The 21,971-nt window shown below is 52.1% G+C and overlaps 1 protein-coding gene across 1 annotated transcript in view; it reads right to left on the bottom strand.

The window, feature by feature from the left end:
* Window positions 1-21,971, bottom strand: part of LOC149345135 (glycogenin-1-like) — a 45,087-nt gene that overhangs the window by 11,790 nt on the left and 11,326 nt on the right. Inside the window, exons 4-5 of the mRNA XM_089546460.1 lie at window positions 1,981-2,162; window positions 461-587 (exon numbers count right to left, since the gene is read on the bottom strand). Coding sequence (XP_089402586.1) covers window positions 461-587; window positions 1,981-2,162 — 309 coding nt within the window. The remainder of the gene's footprint in view (window positions 1-460; window positions 588-1,980; window positions 2,163-21,971) is intronic.

Genomic DNA, 21,971 nt, shown 5'->3' on the forward strand with positions numbered 1-21,971 from the left:
ATGCGACCGTCCAATTATGCCAACGTTTATATACAGTGGCAGTACAGGATCAAGGCGAAAACAGTTATTTTTCAATTTATACTCCTCGGTTAAATCCTCCAGCTTTCGGCAGATTTTTCTTTGCTGATGTCGTGATTGGGGGCTTTATGGAGCATTTTTCTTAGATGGCCAAAGTTAATCCGGAGCCCTCTACTGCGATGTCCAACACAGGCCATGCGTCTGTTCAGGACATTAAATGCCACAAAGTTGTTTAACTCATGCCAGGTTAAAACTTACAATAAAACAGGTTCAGGTAGGCGGACCGTCTTTCGCGTGAGATTTAAATACGTATCCGTGTCGTATGTCAAGCGGGAGGAAAAATAGATCAACTGAGGGCCTTCGTCGCCGATGCTGCTCTCAACACAAGCAGCTTCCGATGCTGCTGCGTACTGCCGTGCAGCACTTCGCTTCGTGACGTTACCGTGGCGGATCCGCTGAAGAGGGGCGAGCAGATCTCCTCGCGGCAGACCAGGCCGGGCTTGCGGCCTCCGTCACCGCACGGGTGCCGAGCCAGCTTGGGTTGAACGTGACGCGAGAACACCTCCCACCTGGGCCACAGAAGGAGCGACCGAAATGCTCACAAAGACAGCTTTTCATTGCTCGCAATTCAACGAAGCAGCGCAATAACAAAGCCTGCGTCTCTGCTTAGTCCAGGAGTGCAATGACTTCGCACAAAACGGTCGGAGTAGCAACGCAGGCGATTAAAGGCAAGGAAGGCTTTTAAAGTGAATACACGGAGCGTGACTGCATGAGCAAAACAAGCATAATGATAGCAGATGACACGGCTCCCGCAACCGCCTGCTCCGGATTCTAGGCCGAGTACGCAGTTTCCACGTTTTGTTACGAAAGCAGCACTACGCGAGTCGCCGAGACATTTTGCGGAGCTGATCAAAGGCCATACTGCGCATGCGCGAGGAGCGGTGGCGTTGATTACTTTCTTTTTTGGATTTTGAGTTACCAATTTGGTTTAGGAGTTATTAATACCGTTAAAGCCGATGGATATAGCACACAGCAAGGAACAAATCGTGTTGAGGCTTGCTGCTATTGGATGCTCTCTAAATGTTAGATGGACTCCCGAGGGTTTAAAACTGAGCCCGGAAGATGCTCTGCGTCTTTGGCCATGCCGAGTGAAAATCTCCCTTTCAGCCAGTTTCATCTTATTTGCCACTCTGTTTAATATTTTGTAAGTCTCCAGCATATAAACTTCAGCTCATTCTCTCGTCACTTTCCGCCGTTGCAAGTCGTCATTACACCGTCACCGACGGGGCACCTCGGGTGCATGAAGCATTGAAGCAACGAAACGTCCATGAGGGCGCTCCCCTGGTGCATGGAAAAGAACCATCATAACTTTACACTAGGCGGGCATAATATTTTCTTCGTCATGTACGCATAGCTGCCACCGATTTATTACGCATATTTTTTTTGCACTGACGCAATTAATAGCTGTTATCGTTATACTTTTTCCATTTATGATACAAAAGATCCTTCTGTTGTAGCACGGCCAGGATTTTTTTTTGTCATCGAGAGCCAAACCATTGTTGCATATGAGCGAGTACTGCTGGCAATTGTTCCGCTTGCAAGAATGTCAATTAGTTTGGATAATTTGTTTTACATGTCATCGCGGATACGTTACCGCTGTAAAAATAGGCCTGAATGCTGGGTGTTAGTAAAATACATGACTGCACTGAAATAACCGTTTTTTTCACATGCTCATGTCCCGTAAACTTTTGATCGCGACAGTACTGCTACTCCAAACCGTACTCAACTCGCCACACGGCAACTGGCGCCTGCTGTTAAGACTCCGTGCAGGATTTAGGCGATTGTCGGACGAAGTTCCTACCCGATGTCAGTCTGACCCTCGCACGTGCTAAAGCGCCGACAAAGGAGGACGGGTAATTGCGATCAGGTGAGCAGAGAGAGGGGGAAGGATGATGGGCGCACCACTTCTGCAGGTGCTCCGGGTGGTGCTGGCAGTCGGGCGGCGGATGCACCTGGCCCGTGGTCCAGTCGTACACCAGCGTCCACGGCTTGTCTGTCCCCCAGAAGTGCACGATCTTGGCACCCGCCGCGCCGAACTTGGCGTACGCCCGGTCGAAGAACGGCCGGCCCGCCGAGCCCTGCGCGTACCCGAAAGATCAGCCGCCATCTTTGCCTCGACACCAGTTTGTTCATACAGCGGTAGAAGCGACGCCCCTGTATTCGCATACTACCCACGATTAAGGAGGAAAAATAACGGGGCCTTTTTATCGCACAGCTTTTGCGCAGATTTACGTTCATCGCTCACTGCCCATAACACACATGAGGGAGAATTTTTGATGCATGAGCATTAACACCCCTATTCGTGGAAAAAGTGTCCGGCGTTGTCTTACGTGCGTAAAACTCTTGTTCACTTTGTAGAAAAACAATGCGTAACTGATTATAATTACAACTCCATCTGCAATGTAACTGAATACCGGAGACAAGTATACAGCCCAAAAAAAGCAACTTAACAATTGCTGAATAGTTATCAGTTACTGATGTATTATTTGCCTTCCAGATTTTATTGCCATAACACCAACTACAATGAACCACTGCGGCTTAATTTATATTTTGTTAATTTTCAACAAAAGCTGTTTGCGAAGTTTTCGTTAATTTTCGTACGTTTCCTTGCGAGGAGATACACTTTCTCAGTGTATGCGCTGGACAGAATGGAGGTGTTACGGCGTACGAACATTTTGCTCATCAGATCGTAGTTTGGCACACACGCCGACCGCTGGGGCTTCCGTGCCCGATAGGTTTGTACCACAACAGTGTGTGACCTGCTCATGAGGAGCTGCGGTGCCGGCATGATTTTCTTGTTTTCAGTTCGCTTAACTGCCGCCGCGCCACTGACGTTGCTGGGAAACCTGTCGCCGTGATGCTGCCTGCTAACTCCCTTCTGTAATGCCGAGAAACCCACCCGGATTCCAATTCTGCCGGCCGCTAACTTTCTCCTACGAGCGTCCCGTTTGACAAGCCCTGGTGCTGCGCTGCAAGGCACGCGCCCTAACGCTCCCTTGACAAGCCACGAGGCTGCGCCGTACGGCAGCGGAGTCCTAAGGAGAAGCATCTGCAAGCAACACGCCTGGACCTGTCGCAAGAGGCCAGACAGCGAGGCGCCAGTTTTCCTTCTCCCCGGACGCCACCGCGCACGGCAAAATTTGAAGCGGTTGGCCCGCGCGATCGCTGATTGGTCCTTTCGGACTGCCGTCGAGTGCTGCCCTTGGATTGGCCAGTTCTGAGGGGCCACCGTTCCTCAGGCAAGCCCCAACGCTGCAGCTTGGAAGTGAGTGACAGAGTGACGGAGTGACGGTGTGACTGAGTGACCGAGTGACCGACCCACCGTGAGTCGAGTGCTGCTCACGACGCAGGGTTGCCAGGTTTGGCTACTTTGCGCCAAATTGGATACTTTTGAGAGCTCTTGGCGACAAAAATTTGAGCTTGGCTACTTGGCTACTTTTTGGCTACTTTCGAAGTGCTATTTATGAACGCCATTATCCTGCTGTACCTGCTTTGTTGTCGATAAACGGGGAACAATTTAGCGGGGTTAGGCCAAATGCGAATTAGTTGTGCAGGTACTTCGGTTTTCACTTCGGTTTCGATTCAAGGCTCGATTTTACACGTCAAGCAGGTTTCAGACAAAGATCGGCGACTTGATCAGACTTGAGCTCCGTCTTAAGGGCATGACGAGATAGCATTAATCGGTTAATGCCCAGATATGTGGAATTGGTCATTCTCTACATTTACTGATCGCTGAGAGTCCTACCACTCCTGGTGCCATGGCGCAGTGGTTAAGCAATACGCTACAGCCCTGCGATGGCAGGTGCTGCCATTGGTGGGGCTTGTGCCCAGGTTACTCTTCCCAAGCAACCAGTTTCAACTAACCAGTAATTTAACTTCCTCAAGCCACGGTGGGGAGAGTACTCATAATCTAGTAGACAGGGCTTCACTCCTAGAGTTCCACGTACGTCTTCACGCCTTCAAGTAGGACTCACAAGGGCTTCACGTAGGGCTTCATTTTGTTTACCCATCACGAAATCGCGGCATGTCCCCTCTAATGCTCACGCATTAATAACTATGACTGCGTCAAAAGAACAGAAAGTATTTGCTCTGCCGAAGAGAAAATGATTTGTTCTGATCACTTTGCAAGTCATGTCATAAATACCTCTTATGCTTCCAAGTTATTTACAAGCACTGTTGCCCCATAGGTTGCCCTCTGTCTTGGAGGAAAGAAAATTCTCTCTGTCTTTAAACTGTAAATTTCCTGCCTCTGGTGACGTTTTTGTGGTGTCTTGGCGCCAATTCTGGCTACTTTTGAGACCGTGGCCGTAGATTGGCTACTTTTCTGGCTACTTTTATCATTTTCGTGGCTATTTTTTGAGATTAGGACCTGGCAACCCTACGAGTGGAGTCGGATGGTGTGACGTGCTGGTGTCTCGCTGATCATCGCTGTGCGAGAACAGTCGCGTTGTGTAGCTCTCGGCCCCCGTGCCGATGTTGAACTATATTATGCCCTGTACATAATGTATAAAGAGTTTTCTTAGTCTCACCGACGCCTGACTCGGAGTCTTCGCTACCGCTAAGAGAGCTGGCAACGCTCAGTCACGAAACGGGTGGCGAGCGCAACGGGACCACCTCTATGGCACAACATTGGATGGCAGCTATGAGATCGACCGACATCAGCTACCTCGGCGCGGTGAGTGCCTGAAGTTTTCCTCAAACGCCAGACTTTCTCTAACACAGGTTATAGTAGCTTAGAGAAAGAATTGGTGTAGCATTGTGTTAACCTTGTGTGTTTCAAGCCTAGGAAGAGTGTTTTGAAAACCAAGGGATGCTGAAGGGGTAAACAAGGCAGTGTGAGAAATGCTTGCGCGTGTCTAAGCGATATAGTAGTGTACGGCAAGTAGTTTCTAAAAGGGCAAACAGCAAGAGCCAGTGTGAACGATGGAGAGATACAAGGTTAAAGAACTCCAAATTTGTGAGGAGTTGGGCATTGATTTGGGCTCAACAAAAAGAAAGGAAGCGATCCTTGAGGTCACGAGGTGCGGACGTGACGGCTGAGGAAGCCGAAGAGGCCTGGGCTGATATCAATGAAAGGCGTGAACGGGAGGAAAAGAGATAGAAGGAACGTCGCGAGGAGGAGATGCGGGAGCGCCAGGCGCTTAGAAAGCACGAGGTTAAAATGAAAGACCTGGAGCTCCGAAAAACCTCGCCAGCGCCTAGTCTTGCTTCTACGACGGTTCCCTCTAACGCTCCAAAAATACGCGACCAACTGCCGCCCTTTGTAGTCGGCGAGGATATGGCTAAATACCTCGTTAAATTTGAGCACGTGTGCGAACGGAATGGTATTGAGCGATCCCTCTGGGCACAGAATCTGTTAGCCTTGCTTCCCGGGAGGCATCAGACGTGATAACTTGCTTATCGAAAGAGGCGTTTGAGAGCTACAGTGATGTGAAGGAAGCGCTATTGCGAAAGTACAAACTGTCGCCCGAAGCTTTCCGGCAGAGGTTCCGGTATGCACAAAAGGGCAGGGAGTCACATGTTGACTTCGTGTTTCGTCTAAAAGCCGACCTGGTTGAATGGCTGAAAGGCGAAGAGGTTTACGACGACCGCGATAAAGTCGTCGAATGCATCGCGTTAGAACAGTTCTACCGTTGCATTGATGAGGATGTCAAGCTCTGGCTGCAAGATAGGCTAAAGAAGGTTAAGCTAGACAAGGCAGCAGAATTAGCTGGAGAGTATTACCTCCGCCGCAGCTTGCACAGCAGGGCAGTGCGTGTAGAAAAAGCAGATAAGAGAGACGGGTTTTCAAGGAAGCCCGACGAACGGAAGCAAATCACGCGTCGCGAGTTTCGGAAAGACGAGTCCCTTACCAAAGAAAATGTAAAGGAAGGACAGAATGCATCTCAGAATGCTAACGATGGTCCCAAGCAGCGAAACGATGTGACGCGCTCTTTTGAAAAACGGAAGCCGTTAATCTGTTACAACTGCAAAAAGCAAGGGCACATCGCGGCGAACTGCCAAGAGAAAGTTGCCTTTGCAACGATACGGGAAACAAACAAAAACATGCCACTGTTGGAGCCATACATGCAGGAAATTAAAGTAAACGGCAAGAAGTGCAGAGCACTTCGGGACTCGGCAGCAACTATGGACGTCGTCCACCCGTCTTTCGTCTCCTCTAGTGACTTTACAGGAGAATGCGCTTGGATATGGCAAGTGGCCGAGGATGAGAGTGTCTGCTTACCGATCGCAGCGGTCATCATTGAAGGAGAGTTTGGAAAACTTAACACAGAAGTCGCTGTGTCTGCCGCCCTTCCGGAGCACTTTCCCTACCTGTTCTCAAATAGCTCGGAGCAGATGCTGAAGGATCAGGGCAAATCATTCTTTGCCGACGTGGCGTACATGGCCCTCACGCGATCCAAAGCGCGGCAACTGTCGAGGGAACTGGACTTTGAGTCGGTGAACGAACAGCCGTGCGGCACGCGGAGCGATCAAGGTAACTTGAGTGGCGGGCAGACACGGGAGATGCAGAGCTCGGAGACTGGCTTGGGAGAGCGTGGTTTGGACGAGACTGAGAGTGATACGTGCACTGCTAGCCGCGTTCTAGACACGACGCCGCAGTTAGGCGACGCGGGCTCCATACTCGCTCCGGTTTCTGCCAGCTGGCAGGAGCTGGCCGCAGTTGAAAAGGAAACGCTCATTCGCGAGCAGCAGCAAGATTACTCAATAGCCGATCTGATGAAGAGCGTCAAACTGGGAGTGGAGAAAAAGAGGGTTTCATTTTACGAGAGATCTGGCTTATTGTATCGCTGCTACACCGATAAGCAGGGTCGCAAATATGAGCAGATTTTGATCCCTCGAAAATATCGCTGTCAGTTAATGGAACTCGCGCACGAAAATGCGTGGGCAGGGCATCTTGGCTTAAAAAAGACCAAGGCTAGATTGGCTCAGGAGTTTTATTGGCCGTATTGTTGGAAGGATGTCGAACAATTCGTGCGATCTTGCGAAACCTGCCAGAGAGTGGGCAAATCCACTGACAAGTGGAAGGCGCCGATGAAGTTAGTGCCAGTCACAACAGAACCTTTTCGGCGACTGGTAATTGATATTGTAGGTCCTCTGCCAGAATCAATGAACGGGTGTAGGTATGTTCTGACCGCCCTGTGTGTCGCGACCAAGTTCCCAGAGGCGGTACCACTTAAGGAGCTAAATTCTTCCCAGGTCGTGGACGCTCTGCTCTCAATGTTCGCACGCGTCGGGTTCCCTTCTGAGATCGAGTGCGACAATGGCAGCGTCTTCACCAGCTGCGTAACTTCTACCTTTTTGGAAAGATGCGGCATTAAAGTGGTGCACAGTTCTATCCATGACCCGCAATCTAATCCAGTAGAGCGAATGCATTCGGTGCTGAAGCGCATATTGAGAGCCCTGTACTTTGAGCGTCACTGTGACTGGGAGGCCTGCATTCCCGCCGCTATGTTCGCCTTGAGGTCTGCTCCCCATGAGAGCACAGGCTTTAGCCCCGCGGAGCTCGTGTATGGCCGAAGCCATAGAACTCCGCTGCGCATGTTGCGAGAGTCTTGGGAAGGCAGTGATGACGACCCAAATGTAGTCTCCTACGTCCTCAACCTTCTTCAGAGGCTCGGGAAAACAAAAGATATTGTAGAGAGGCACATGAAGGCGGCTCAAATCTTGTCAAAGGGATATTACGACAAGTCAGCAAAAACACGCACTTTCGAAGTAGGTAGTCAAGTTATGTTGCTGCGTCCGTCGAAGAAAAACAAGCTCGAAGTTCACTGGGAAGGACCCGCGAAGGTTGTATCGAAGCTTTCCGATACCAACTACGAAGTGAAATTAGGGAGACGGCCCAACAAAATTTATCACAGCAACTTGATGAAGCCCTACATTCAGCGTCACGCGATTGTAAGCATGACGATAAATGCTGCCGATGAGGAAGGGGCGGAAATCCTGACGACAGCTGACATGAAAGATTGTGGTTTAGAGCTAATGTTAGAACAGCTGACTTTGAACGCGCGTCTAAGTACCACCCAAAAGGAGGATTTAAAGGGAATAGTTTCCGAGTTTAAGGAGGTTTTTTCGAACCGTCCCGGAAAGACCACGGTCTTAGAGCACGACATCGAGCTAACATCTGAGCAACCGATCCGCAGTAAACCGTATCGTTGTTCACCCGTGCAGAAAAAAAATCATGGCTGAGGAGATTCAGCGCATGCGTGACTTGGGGGTTATAGTGCCAAGTGAGAGCGACTACACATCGCCCATGATACTTGTCCAGGTTCCGGGAAAGGATCCGAGGCCATGCGTCGATTATCGGCGTCTGAACGCGATCACCCGAGATCAGACATATCCGATACCGAACCTAGAAGAAAGGGTGGAGACGGTGTCGAAGTCAAATTATATATCTACGCTAGACCTCGTGCGAGGCTATTGGCAAGTACCCCTTACGGAACGGGCTAGCCGTTGCGCCGCGTTCGTTTCCCCGTTCGAAACCTTCCGCCCACTCATGCTCAGCTTCGGACTTAAAAACGCGCCGTATTGTTTGTTTAGCCTGATGGACAGAGTGCTTCATGGTTTGGGCGAGTTTGCATTGCCATACCTCGACGATGTTGCCATCTTTTCGGACACTTGGGAAGAACATCTCGAGCACTTGCGAGTCGTATTTTGCAGGTTGAAAGAGGCAGGCCTTACTGTGAAACCATCTAAATGCCATCTAGGTTGCGGTGAAGTGACTTATTTGGGCCATGTGGGGGGGCGCGGCCGGCGTAGACCTTCCGACATCAAGGTAGCCGCTATTGTAAACTATCCCCGGCCAACCACTAAGACGGATATAAGGGCTTTTTTAGGTTTAGCTGGATATTACCAACACTATGTGAGAGACTACTCTGACCTTGCCAGCCCGCTAACAGACGCGCTTCGAAAATCAGAGCCCGTTAAGGTGACGTGGGACTCGAAGAAAGAAAATGCGTTCCAAATGTTGAAACAAGCCTGGACCCATAAGCCGGTTCTAACGGCGCCAGACTTTTCGAAAGGTTTCATCATTCAATGTGACGCGAGTGATCGCGGAATGGGAGCGGTGCTATGCCAAGAAGATGCTAGTGGCCATGAACGACCAATTTTGTATTTGAGTCGCAAACTAAGCTGTAGGGAAGAGGCATACAGCACCTCTGAAAAAGAGTGCGCCTGCCTTGTGTGGGCAGTTCAGAAGCTGGCTTGTTATGTCTCCGGTTCTAAGTTTGTTGTGGAAACGGACCATTGCCCTCTAACCTGGTTAAGTAACATGTCGTCTAAAAGCGGCCGTTTGCTGAGGTGGAGCATGACCCTCCAGCAGCACAATCTGGTTGTCCGCTATAAGAAGGGAAGGTTGAACGCGAACGCCGATGCTCTAAGTCGTGCATTCTAGGCCTCGCTTCTTTCAGTGACCTCCTCGTTACTTACCTTCTCTCGCTTTGCAACAAACTATCATGTTCGAAGGAAGAAAGGGGCAAAAATGAATGACCTCATTTGCTTCCTCAGTAGTGTGTTTTCGGTCCAAATGATTTCAAGGGGACCAATCTGATTTTCATTATTATTGTTGAATATTAAGTGCTCCTGCTATTTTGATGTGTTGATACTTTGCAAAATGGTTGTTTGAACCTTGTGTACCAGATCGTACACATGCCTCTTGTTGCAACGGGAATAAATGGGGACAGCAATTTAGTTAGGTTCATTTGGATTATGGCTTCGTCTGGTGTTTGATGGGAGACAGAGGGCACTTCCTTGTGTTGGGTGTTGCCGGTCGGTTTTGTAATCTGCAGTAGCAAGGGGATCAGAACGACCTCAGCGAAGCTGGTCGAGGTGCCTTGGCGACAACGAGGTCAACAGAGCTCCTGGCCTCCGAGTGGGACCTGGTGCTCGTGAAGTTACCAGGGCGTGAACTTGGAGGAAGAGCCTGACGAAGATGAGCGCCTGGCATCCGAGCCACGTGGAAGCAGCTCGTCTTCCCGGCGCCTTATCTGATGGCGGAGATGCTGTCATGCCGGGAAACCCACCCGGATTCCAATTCTGCCGGCCGCTAACTTTCTCCTACGAGCGTCCCGTTTGACAAGCCCTGGTGCTGCGCCGCAAGGCACGCGCCCTAACGCTCCCTTGACAAGCCACGAGGCTGCGCCGTACGGCAGCGGAGTCCTAAGGAGAAGCATCTGCAAGCAACACGCCTGGACCTGTCGCAAGAGGCCAGACAGCGAGGCGCCAGTTTTCCTTCTCCCCGGACGCCACCACGCGCGGCAAAATTTGAAGCGGTTGGCCCGCGCGATCGCTGATTGGTCCTTTCGGACTGCCGTCGAGTGCTGCCTTTGGATTGGCCAGTTCTGAGGGGCCACCGTTCCTCAGGCTATATAAGCCCCAACGCTGCAGCTTGGAAGTGAGTGACAGAGTGACAGAGTGACGGTGTGACTGAGTGACCGAGTGACCGACCCACCGTGAGTCGAGTGCTGCTCACGAGTGGAGTCGTATGGTGTGACGTGCTGGTGTCTCGCTGATCGTCGCTGTGCGAGAACAGTCGCGTTGTGTAGCTCTCGGCCACCGTGCCGATGTTGAACTATATTATGCCCTGTACATAATGTATAAAGAGTTTTCTTAGTCTCACCGACGCCTGACTGGGAGTCTTCGCTACCGCTAAGAGAGCTGGCAACGCTCAGTCACGAAACGGGTGGCGAGTGCAACGGGACCACCTCTATGGCACAACACTTCGCGCCTGTGTTTACCTGAGCTTGGTTAATTGTCGTAGGTTGTGGGCGCGTGCTTCACGGTATTTAATCTTGCGGGCTGGGGCTAACGCGCTCCGAACTTGTAAAAGAGCTTGCAATGTTCTTAAAATAGCCGCACGAAACACCATCTTTTGCTGCTGACTTCCGCTCAACAAGCCGAACGCCGGTACAGGAACGGGAAGTTGTTTCGCGAGTTTCCTGTGACTGTCGTGCCCTGGCACCCCACGCGCCCTGTGACCCTTATGTGGGCCCCCGCACTCGCAGGTCTCCCAGGTAACGAGAGGTCCACACCCTCGTCCGAGGTTTCACTTTCCTGGCAGGAGTTGGACCCCATCCGCCATCCCAGGAGCCCTTACCCACTACCGAGATACCCGGCGAGTTTACACACCGCCGGCTCCCTCTCTAACCTTAACCCAGGCCTCCCACTGGCGCCGACTCCAGATTCATACTGCTACCTACTCTGTTCTTGTTCATGCCGGCTACCACGATCAGTTCCTTTCCTCCTGCAAGCTCTGCGGGAAACCGGGAGACTTTATCCATATCCCACTCACATGCCCTACCTTCCCACACCCTCCATCCCCAACCACGGTGGAGTAATACTAGGAGACTATACTGGCCAGCTCCGCTGCTGCTGACCAGCGCCGGATAATTAAGGCCGATTCACACGACGGTCCGTTCGCCCGCGGCCCACGCACTACGTGTTCATCCGTCACCACATTGATAGGCGCGCTGTCGGCTCGCGGCCTGGTCGGCGCGCCTCTCAATGTGCTGACGCATGCACACGTAATGCGCGGGGCGCTGGCGAGCCGCAGGCGCGGACCGCGGCTCGATCGCCAGTGCCACCGGGTACCCGCCGGTTTTGAATGGGTACAAGGTTTCCCTGGCGTGGTGCTCGCTTGCTTTGGGGGCAATCCTTGGAAAAAGGTCTTAAGCCTATCCGCGTTCCGTCATTTATGTCACACCGAGAACCTCTTTCCACTGCCTTGTCTGCAAGTACGAAAAGGCACACACAGCGTGGTGCCTGTGTCTCTCCGCTACGCTGTTATTTTTTTCCACGATAAAAGCCCTCATGGTACGGATAGTACTCTCTCTGACAATACAGAATACTCTAGCAGTACTGTTCGTCTGAACACAGTCCTTGCTTTGCGCGCCTTCTTGAGCTATATCCCCGCCTCCGTGATATATTGTGAGGTAGTAGCTCCTCTGAAACACACAGTTCGCCACTACCTCACAGATGGCGCCACCTTCCCAGCGACGACGCCTTCACCGCTGCCGCTCGGAGCTGGGGAGACGACGAGTGTGTTGTTGTGTAGTCGCCCGCCCGCCAAGCGGTGCGCTCTCCTAGCCCCTCTCAAGCCACATGCCCCGTGTAATTATTGTAAATAAGAATTGGCCGCAATAAAGGCTGACTTCTGTAGTACGCAAGCCTGGCATCGTGATCGTCAAGCCCCAGCAACGCCCTCACATTTGGCGCAGTCGACGACAGAACCTGCAGCCTCACCATTCGAGCACGCCGCTCCTGCCATGCCTGACTAGACGCAGCCTTTGTTTCTCGGCCCCCGCCATGTTCGCCATGCTGGTCTAGACGACGCCTTTGTCTACTCGTACGAAGTAAGCGCCATGCCGGGCATCAATTGGGCCGAAGTCGACGCCGCTACAGTCGCGTGCTTCAGCTCTGACTTTATTCAGAGAGAGCTCATGCGCCGCGGAATCGACGCTACTGGGTCAAGAGAAGAATTAGTTCAGCGCTTCACAGCGTGCCTGGAAGACGCCCGTGCAGCCTTGCCCATGCAAGCGCCCAGACCTGCCTCTGCGCCAGTTACTTCGAACAGTTTGTCTTATGAACAGTATATGTGCGCTTCGCCTGGAGTGCAGTTCAGTGCCTCTCCTCCTACTACGAAGGTTCAAGCAGCCCCAAATGCAGCCTCGTGCGTCATGCCCCCGCCATTGTATCTTCCCGCGCAGCCGCTCGTTGACAATGCCGCAGCCATGCCAGCGCAAGAACTTTTCTCGCCGCCGCGGCAACCGCAGCCTTTCGTAACAACACCTGGACTTGCAATGGAGCCACAGTACTCCCAAGCGCCATTTGGAATGCCATTTTCTCCAACGTCGTCACCGCAATACCAAGTTCCTTACATGCCGCAGATACACGTGACAACCATGCCTGACGTATCGTCTACCTTGCCATTGTTCGAGAACTGCCACAAGCAAAGTGCGCGTATGTGGATCGAAGAAATTCAACGAACGCAGCAGCTTGCTTCATGGACGCCAGAAACAACCCGCCTCATCGCCGCAAGTAAGTTGAGAGGGACAGCAAAAAATTGGCACCTGACTCTTGGCGCGCATTTCCCGACTTGGGATGCGTGGCGTAAAGCTTTTCTCGACGCATTTGCCGACGAACTGACGCTACTGCAATGGCAGCAGCAAGTTATGTCCCTGGTGCAGACCAGCCCTCAGTCTCTCCGCGACTATGCCTACGCAAAACTTCGCGTCATCGAAAAATGTCCAGCGCCGCTGACCGAGCCTCAAAAAATTGAATATCTCTTGCAAGGTATTTTGAGCCCAGGCACAGCGACAAGCATAGCAGCGCAACGTCCGTCGTCAGTGGCGAACTTCATTGACATATGCACACAGCTTGACCGGGCAATACAACATATGGAGATCGCAAGGAGCCCTGCTCATCGTCCCGGGCAGACCGTTCACAGTCACAATAACGGCAGCCCGCCTTCCAGACAAGTCTCTTCGATGCCATTTATATCTGAAGTGACACCTCCAGCTGTCTCCAATCCCAAGCCCAGCCGTGCGCCTACATCCCGTGCTGCCAGCCCTCCAAATCGTCCTCGTATAGCGGATCTGTCGCCTTCTGAAAAGGAAGCTCGGTACTCAGCCCTGTCAGAACGTTATGGTGTTCCAGCCTTTCGTCCAGGACAGTCATTGAGTGAAGCTGTTTGCTTCAAGTGTCATGAAAAAGGCCACCTAGCATCAAAGTGCCCCACAAAACAAAAGACTGTCACACAACAGCCGGCCACAGCCGCCACATTACTTCAAGCAGCAGCCCCTGCATTGCACGCTAGCCCGTCCGAAGACATCTATGGCTCTCAGCTGGAATGCTCATTCTTCACAGCTAGCATCGGACGCTTGGGATCCTACGATGCATTTCCGGATACAGGGTCCAAGGTAACTATAATTACCAAGTCAGCAGTCAAAGATCTTCCTCTGATGCCTTGGACACACAAGCCCTTAGCAGTCGTTGGTGGATCAAGTGTGTATCCTGAAGGTACAGTCTGCCTGAAGATTACAGTGGGCCCCATCACAGCTCTAGTGGAAGCCGCCGTCATCAGCAACAATGTCTTGCCTGTGATACTGGGTGAAGATTGGTTTCGTGCCAGCAACACACGACTCGTGTTCGAGCCTCCAAATCCAGCCGAACTTCACCATCCTGCCTCGGGTACTGTCATAAAGGCGCAGCTGAAGCTCTATCCACGTGCCTCATGTGCAGTGATCCTTCGTCAGTCCTTCCTGGCTCAATGCACTGAAGTGCCATCTTCACTGGCTCTCCAGGACGTGCCCCTCCCAGGAATGGAGCCAGTTTGGAAACCCTTGTGCAAGAACCTGCCAGAACAAGGTACTACTGCACCGGATGGTACAGTAGCTGTAACAGTTCATCCTGACCTGCCTCCTGCCTTAGTTGCAAAGGATCTCTCAGAGACACAGAAAATAACTCTGGCTACTGCTCTTTCTGATCATCATCTCACATTTGCTCGTGATGAGGATGACATTGGCCATTTCCAAGGTGTGGAACAATGCATCGACCTAGTGCCCAATGCTGTGCCTTACAGCAGAAGCCCATACCGATACTGTGCAGAGGACCGCAAGTTCTTAGATGAACAAACAACCAAGCTCTTGCGTAAAGGCATCATCCTGCCTGCCACTGGGCCGTGGGCCTTTCCTGTCATCGTTGTGTCAAGAGGAGCGAAGAAGCGCCTCTGCGTCAATTATGTTCCACTGAACAAACTCACCATAAGTGTTGCACACCCGTTGCCCCATGCTGATGATATCATGCAAGACGCCGCTGGAGCATCTTATTTTGCATGTTTGGATCTGAAATCTGCCTACTGGCAAGTCAGCCTACGACCGGCAGACTACTCCAAGACAGCGTTTATCACACATAGTGGGACATACATGTGGACACGCATGCCCTTTGGACTAAAGAACGCCCCTTCAACGTTTCAACGTGCCATGCAACTCATCTTTCAAGACCTTCCACCTCCGGCAAGGTCGGGTGTCAGAGTGTATTTGGACCACATCCTCGTGTTCGCATCGTCCTTCACAGGCCCACCTATCTCCAGGACTATGAAGTGGACCTTTGAAAGTGCTGTGCTTGTACTTTTTGGCTTTCTTTTGTGTTATTCATGCCCGTCTTTGACTTTGCCTTTAATTTGTAGTGCTTTTGTGAACCTGCCAGGCCTATTGTTAGTTGCCATTTGCCACATTGCCATTTCCCACATTGCCCAGGGTTACTTTCCTTTTTGCGCTCATCAAAAGGGACTTTGATGAAAAAGTGGGGCCGGATGTGAGGTAGTAGCTCCTCTGAAACACACAGTTCGCCACTACCTCACAGATGGCGCCACCTTCCCAGCGACGACGCCTTCCCCGCTGCCGCTCGGAGCTGGGGAGACGACGAGTGTGTTGTTGTGTAGTCGCCCGCCCGCCAAGCGGTGCGCTCTCCTAGCCCCTCTCAAGCCACATGCCCCGTGTAATTATTGTAAATAAGAATTGGCCGCAATAAAGGCTGACTTCTGTAGTACGCAAGCCTGGCATCGTGATCGTCAAGCCCCAGCAACGCCCTCACAATATGTGGAAGCCGCCGAGTTAGGTGTAGGAGCAGGTAGAGGCAGGTAAGTTACGGCGCCACATGACAGGATCGCAGGTCTCTAGAAAGCGATGACGTGCTATTTCTCGGGACGAAGACTGGGACAGAAGACGGCGATGATGCGGCTTTGGCCAGCACATGGTCGTGCGCGCCCATGGCTGGCACCATAACCAGTGAGCCACCGCGGCAGCTGCACTTCAGTTAACTGCTGGAGTTCGGTCACATCCCCTTTAAGCTGCCAAAGTTGCACGGCAAGCTTCAATCTTTTAAAAGTAACCAGTGCTTCAACACTAACAGACTGCGTATCCTCGTTGAGATCAATATTTGCACATTGCAGGACAGCGGGTTTGCAATACCCTACCGCACTTTCTTGTAGGATTGGTCTTTCTGCAACTGCAGGTCTTTCAGCAGCTTCTCTTTCTTAAATTAACTGATCTTAACACAGACCTTAATGCACTGTCTGCGCCATGCTTGTGTAGAGGGCGCTGCACTTCCGTTCAAACAAATCCAGACCTTGTCGCAGCCTCTAGGGTCCACACGCAGCACTTGAGCAGAGGTAGAGCCAGATAGAGCCGCAAACAAGGTAGAAACGAACACTTTGCTCAGGAATCAGGGGCTGCTGTTTAATTTCACTTTTTGTAACCAGGTACTCACTGCTCGAGCGCTCTACTCAAATGTGACGGAGACTGTACCTGCATCACTGAACTTCTTTATTTCAAATAATTCACAATTCGTAACAGCAAACAGCTTTGATTCACGTTTTGTACCCGTCCTGTCCGTTTCAACGTGCCTCAGGGGTGGGTTTTTAGGCCCCTCTTCTCTCACACCTGTGTAAATGACTTACCGGCTAACATATCTTGTTCAATTTGTCTCTTTTGCTGATGGCTGTTATTTACCGCAGAATTAAAGATAAGCAGCGATGGCGTAAAGGTAGAACATCCGTCTCGCGTGCAAGAAGACCGGGGTTCGTATCCCGGTGCCACGCAATTCTCCATCGGATAAAAAAAAATCCGCGTGTCGATGTAATTGCATAACCAGGCCTGGAGTGCGGCCTGATTTCGGTGAACAGAACCGACAACGCACTTCCTCACCAGAGCAGGATTTGGCCACCCTGGTGTAGTACTTGGCCGCAACCTTCTATCAACAACCCAATTAACCCTCGGCCCCCAGTCCGGAGCGGCTGCGGAGCAACTGACCACGGCGGCGGTCAGACCTGTGACGCAGCGGAGGGTGCTAAGAATCTCTGGCTCCGGACAGGCCGCCATTGGAAACTGAACCTGGCAACGTTTAGCGCGAGAACCTTATCAAGTGAGGCTAGCTTAGCAGTGCTGTTGTAGGAATTAGCCGGCATTAAATGGGATGTCATGGGGCTTAGTGAGGTTAGGAGGACAGATGAGGCGTATACAGTACTAAAGGGCGGGCGCGTACTGTGCTATCGTGGATTAGCAGATAGGCGAGAACTAGGTGTGGGATTCCTCATGGGCGACTTTAATGCCAAGGTAGGTAAAAAGCAGGCTGGAGACCAGGCGGTAGGTGACTATCGCATAAGTTCTAGGAATAGTAGGGGAGAGTTATGAGTAGAGTTCGCAGATAGAAATAATTTACGGATTATGAATACCTTCTTCCGCAAACCAGAAAACAGGAAGTGGACATGGAAGGGCCCCAATGCGGACACTAAAAATGAAATAAACTTCATACTGTGCGCTCACCCTGGCATTGTAGAGGATGTGGAGGTCCTCGGTAAGGTCCGTTGTAGCGACCACAGAATTGTAAGGTCTCGTATTAGCTTATATTTGAAGAGTGAACGGAAGAAACTAGTGAAGCCAAAGGCTATTAACGAGTTCCCATTAAGAGGGAAGGTAGAGGAATTCAGAATATCGCTGCAGAACAGATTTTCCGCTTTAACTGAAGAAGACGACCGTAGTGTTAAAAAAATGAATGATAATCTCACAGCTATCGTTACTGAGTGTGCCGCAGAAGTAGGTGGTAGGATGGTTCGACAGGATACCCGCAAGCTATCTCAGGAGACTCAAGATCTGATCAAGAAACGCCAAAGCATGAGGACGTCTAACTCCACAGACAGGATAGAACTAGCGGAGCTAACGAAGTTAATAAACAAGCGCAAGTTAGCCGACATAAGAAAGTTTAACATGGAGAAAATCGAGCATGGTCTAAGGAACGGAGGTAGCCTATAATCAGTGAAGAGAAATCTGGGCATAGGTAAAAATCAGATGCATGCGCTAAAAGACAAAGAGGGCACACAATATGGATAAGATAGTTAAAGTAGCCGAAGAGTTCTACACAAATCTATACAGTAGCGAATGTAATCATCAAGTTACTGAGAGAGGCAGTTGAGCACAGCAATGGGACATCCCGCCAGTAACGAAGGATAAAGTAAAAAAAAGCTTAGGAACAATGCAAAGGGGGAAAGCAGCTGGTGAGGATCAAGTAACAGCAGATTTGTTGAAGGACTGAGGAGAGATTGTGCTAGAAAAACTAGCCACCCTGTATATGCAATGCTTTGTGACCTCGAGAGTACCAGAAGCTTGGAAGAACGCTAACATTATCTTAATTCATAAGAAAGGAGACGTCAAGGACTTGAAAAATTACAGACCGATCAGCTTACTGTCCGTTGCCTACAAGGTATTTACTAAGATAATCGCTAATAGAGCCAGGACAACCTTAGACTTCAGTCAACCAAATGATCAGGCAGGCTTTTGTAAAGGATACTCGACAATAGACCACATTCACACGATCAATCAGGTGATAGAGGAATGCGCAGAATATAACCAACCCCTATATATAGCCTTCATTGATTACGAGAAAGCATTTGACTCAGTGGGAACCTCAGCTGCCATGCAGGCATTGCGGAATCACGGGGTGGAAGAGTTTTATGTGAAAATATTGGAAGATTGTTATAACGATTGCACAGCTACTATAGTTCTCCATAAACTCAGGAATAAAATTCGAATACGGAAAGGTGTCAGGCAGGGAGACACGATCTCACCGCCTGCTTACAGGAGGTATTCCGGGGACTGAAATGGGAACAGTTGGGGATAAGAGTTGTGGGTTTCTAAGTGGACACAGGATACCACCCACCGCGGGTTCGAGCTTCGCGCGAGCCAAGGGCCCCGATCAGCCGTCACCACACACACTGGGACACCGCTGCAGCGCACTCAACCTCCGCTGGGAGGAGAGCGATTCGCCGCAAAGAAATAAGCCTCCAAGTTCACAAAGGAGACGTTTATTCACGTCGTCCTTCAGCAGGTACACACGCACTCAATAGTCACCCCGTCCCGGGGGCGCGCGAGGAGCAAGGCTCCGCTGCGCGCACGAAGCGACTCGAGCAATGTGCGCCGCTTGCACGCCGCTGCAGGAGAATGTCCCCGCGGCAGTGCTGTGATCTCTCTCTCGTGTTGACCGTTGGGCCGGTTGCGAGAGAGAGTGGGCATTCAACGCAAGGTACGCCTGTCAGAGGTCGCTGGACCCCGCTGGACAGGCTCGAGCCGCTGCAGGTCAGAGGACACGTGCGGGCGAGCTCGAGTAAGCACTGGTCCGAGCGGCAAAGCCGGCACGGACAAACAGTAACGTACGCACCTTACGCTGTCTCGGAGGGATCCCTCTCTGGGCCCCGCTCGGACGGTCGCGCGGCGCGCGGCCGCCCAAAGCGGGGTCCCGAATTCCCGCCAAAAGGCGCCAATGGCAAAGGCCCTTGGGGAGCCGGGGCGGAGCTGTGGCTAAATGACAGTGATTAGTCACCCAGCCGCCTCTCCACCGCCTGAGGCGGGAGCAAGGGAAAGAGGAGAAACAACGCGGGCGGCCGGCACAGCCGCGCAAAGGCGACGGCGGAAAGCCAGGATTCCCACATCCCCCTCTCCTTAAATGCCCTCCTACCCATCGGCAAAGCACGCGGCCAAAAATAAAGAAATCAATACACAAAAAAATAAGCTACACTTCAGTTCCAAAATAAAGAAATGAATACACAAAACAAAACTAGCTACCCTTCAGTTCCAGCCAGAACAACGTAAGAAAACAAAGGAAAAACAAGGCAAACAAACAAACACTGCCATACGCTTCAGGAACACTAAACAGCTTGCAGATTATATACACGGTACACAAGATGTGAATTCCACTGTACAACTATGCGACAGGTGGATGTCAGCCTCAAAGTTCGATGGCGCGGCCCAGTAGGCCGGTCGGCGACTCACCGCTCGCAGACTTCAAGCCTCAAAGTTCGATGGCGCGGCCCAGTAGGCCGGTCGGCGACTCACCGCTCGCAGACTTCAAGTTGAACGGGTTGGGAGGGCCGACGACTGATGGCGGTCTTCTTTCCGTTGATGTAGGGTGCGTTGATGACGACGGGGCCGCGGCAGAGCACTGACATCGCGCCCTTGGACACGACATCACGTTCGGGCACAAGACAGTTAGTGCACCCCCTTCACGCCGGCTGAAACGGGCGAGGACGTTCGGCGGCGTCCTGATGTGTAACCTTGGCCACAGCGAGGGGTCCTTCTCATCCTCGCGCTCACGCAGAAGCACACAACGGCACAACTCACAGGCGTCGCCTTGGCTCATGGTTACGCGCGCACACAGCCGCAGCCACAAACACGCATACACCGGCACGTGCGCGGACGCTGGTCGCCGACAACGACCCCCCCATCAGAAGCGTCCAGAGGCGCCGCGGCGAGGGTCAAAGGGTGCACTTTCCGCCCCCCCCCCCCCCCCCCCATCGCCCCAAACGCCCCGCCAACTTCCCCTCCATACGGGCCGCACAAAACTCGCACCGCGACACACGGCTCCTTAACGAGCCAACCACCGACAGTCGGCCGGAAATGAGAAGAGGCGCGCCGTACAAACGACACCCATCTTTTGCTTCTAGAAGATAAGAGCAAGCGCGAGCGGGCTGAAGTTTGCCTATGTACATCTCGGTACGTTAGACAAAAACAGACGAGCAAGCGGGAAGCGAAAGTGGCTAGAAACTGACTCAAGCAAAACAAATAAATAAACTGATAAACACACAAGACTGGAACTGAGCATGCTGCAAAAACAAAAATAAAAATAACACACCGTGCTTCGCCTGGGTAGGGCCTGACGAGAAAGCTCGCCAGCTAGCTGAGGCTGCGTGCCTTCGGTTGCGGAAAAGTCCGCCGTCCGGCATCAATCACACAGGTGACTGTCGCCTCAGATTGTACCGGTGCTCCGTACGCTTGCGTTCCGCAGCACCAGTTGTGCCTTTACACTTGCCTTTGATACCAATGGGTACCGGCGCAAGCTCATCAGACCGTGACGCGTAGGCCTTCAGGTCAACGAACCCCTGCTTGCTCCTGGGGAAAGGCCCCATCAAATCGCAGGTGGCCATCTGCCACGGACGCACACTGTCAATCGGTTTCATCATTCCAGGCGGCTTGCCGCCCCGTGACTTCACCGCTTGACAGACATGGCAGGAACGGCAATAGCGGAAAATGTCACGCTTCATGCCGGGCCACGTCACCGATTGACTCAGTTTTGCAAAAACTTTGGAGCCACTCAGATGACCGGCCAGTGGTTCGTCATGAGAGAATCTCAACAGTGCACCCCTCAGACTTTTGGGGATAACCACCTTGAACGGGTCGATGGACTCGTCATCGGTGGCTATGTATTTCAGCACGAGCCCGTCATTGTCCAGCAAATATGAATCCCCGGCGTTCGCCGCGACACACGCTGGCTTCTGCCCCCCTGCGCCCGCTACAATACAATTAGCGTCACGGCGCTCCGTCTCCCTGAGACCGTCGCTCACCTCGCGACAAAAGGGGTCATTTTGCTGGGCTTTCAGTAGCTCTTTACGGCTGAAAACGATTCCAGTCATCCCAGAGGGGAGCATGGTCTCGTCCCCACTCAGGTTTGCAGCCAAAATTTCCGTTCGCGTCGGCACTTCCGAGGCGCTCACGAAGAGCTTTGCCTCTCGTCCGCTTTGCGAAGCGCTGCTTGCCTGGTTAGCGGAATGGGTTAACCCGTTTCCGGGCTCCCCCTCCTTGCCGCCCGGCGGCTCGTCCGCTGTTTCGCCCCCTCCGCCTACAGGCGTCAAAGCGCCGCTGGGGAGTGGGGCACGGGATAGCGCGTCAGCTACCACGTTTGTGCTCCCCTTTCGATACTGCACCGAAAAGTCGTAATGCTGTATCAGGAGAGCCCAGCGCGCCAGCCGACCCGCAGGCTCGCGGAGCCGCATCAGCCAACTGAGCGCACTGTGGTCTGTCTGCACCACGAATTGCGTTCCATAAGGTAGACGTCAAATTTGCGCAGTGCAA

This window comes from Amblyomma mixtum, chromosome 5, assembly GCF_055824585.1.
Source record: "Amblyomma mixtum isolate Tamu chromosome 5, ASM5582458v1, whole genome shotgun sequence".
NCBI classification, from domain to species: domain Eukaryota; kingdom Metazoa; phylum Arthropoda; class Arachnida; order Ixodida; family Ixodidae; genus Amblyomma; species Amblyomma mixtum.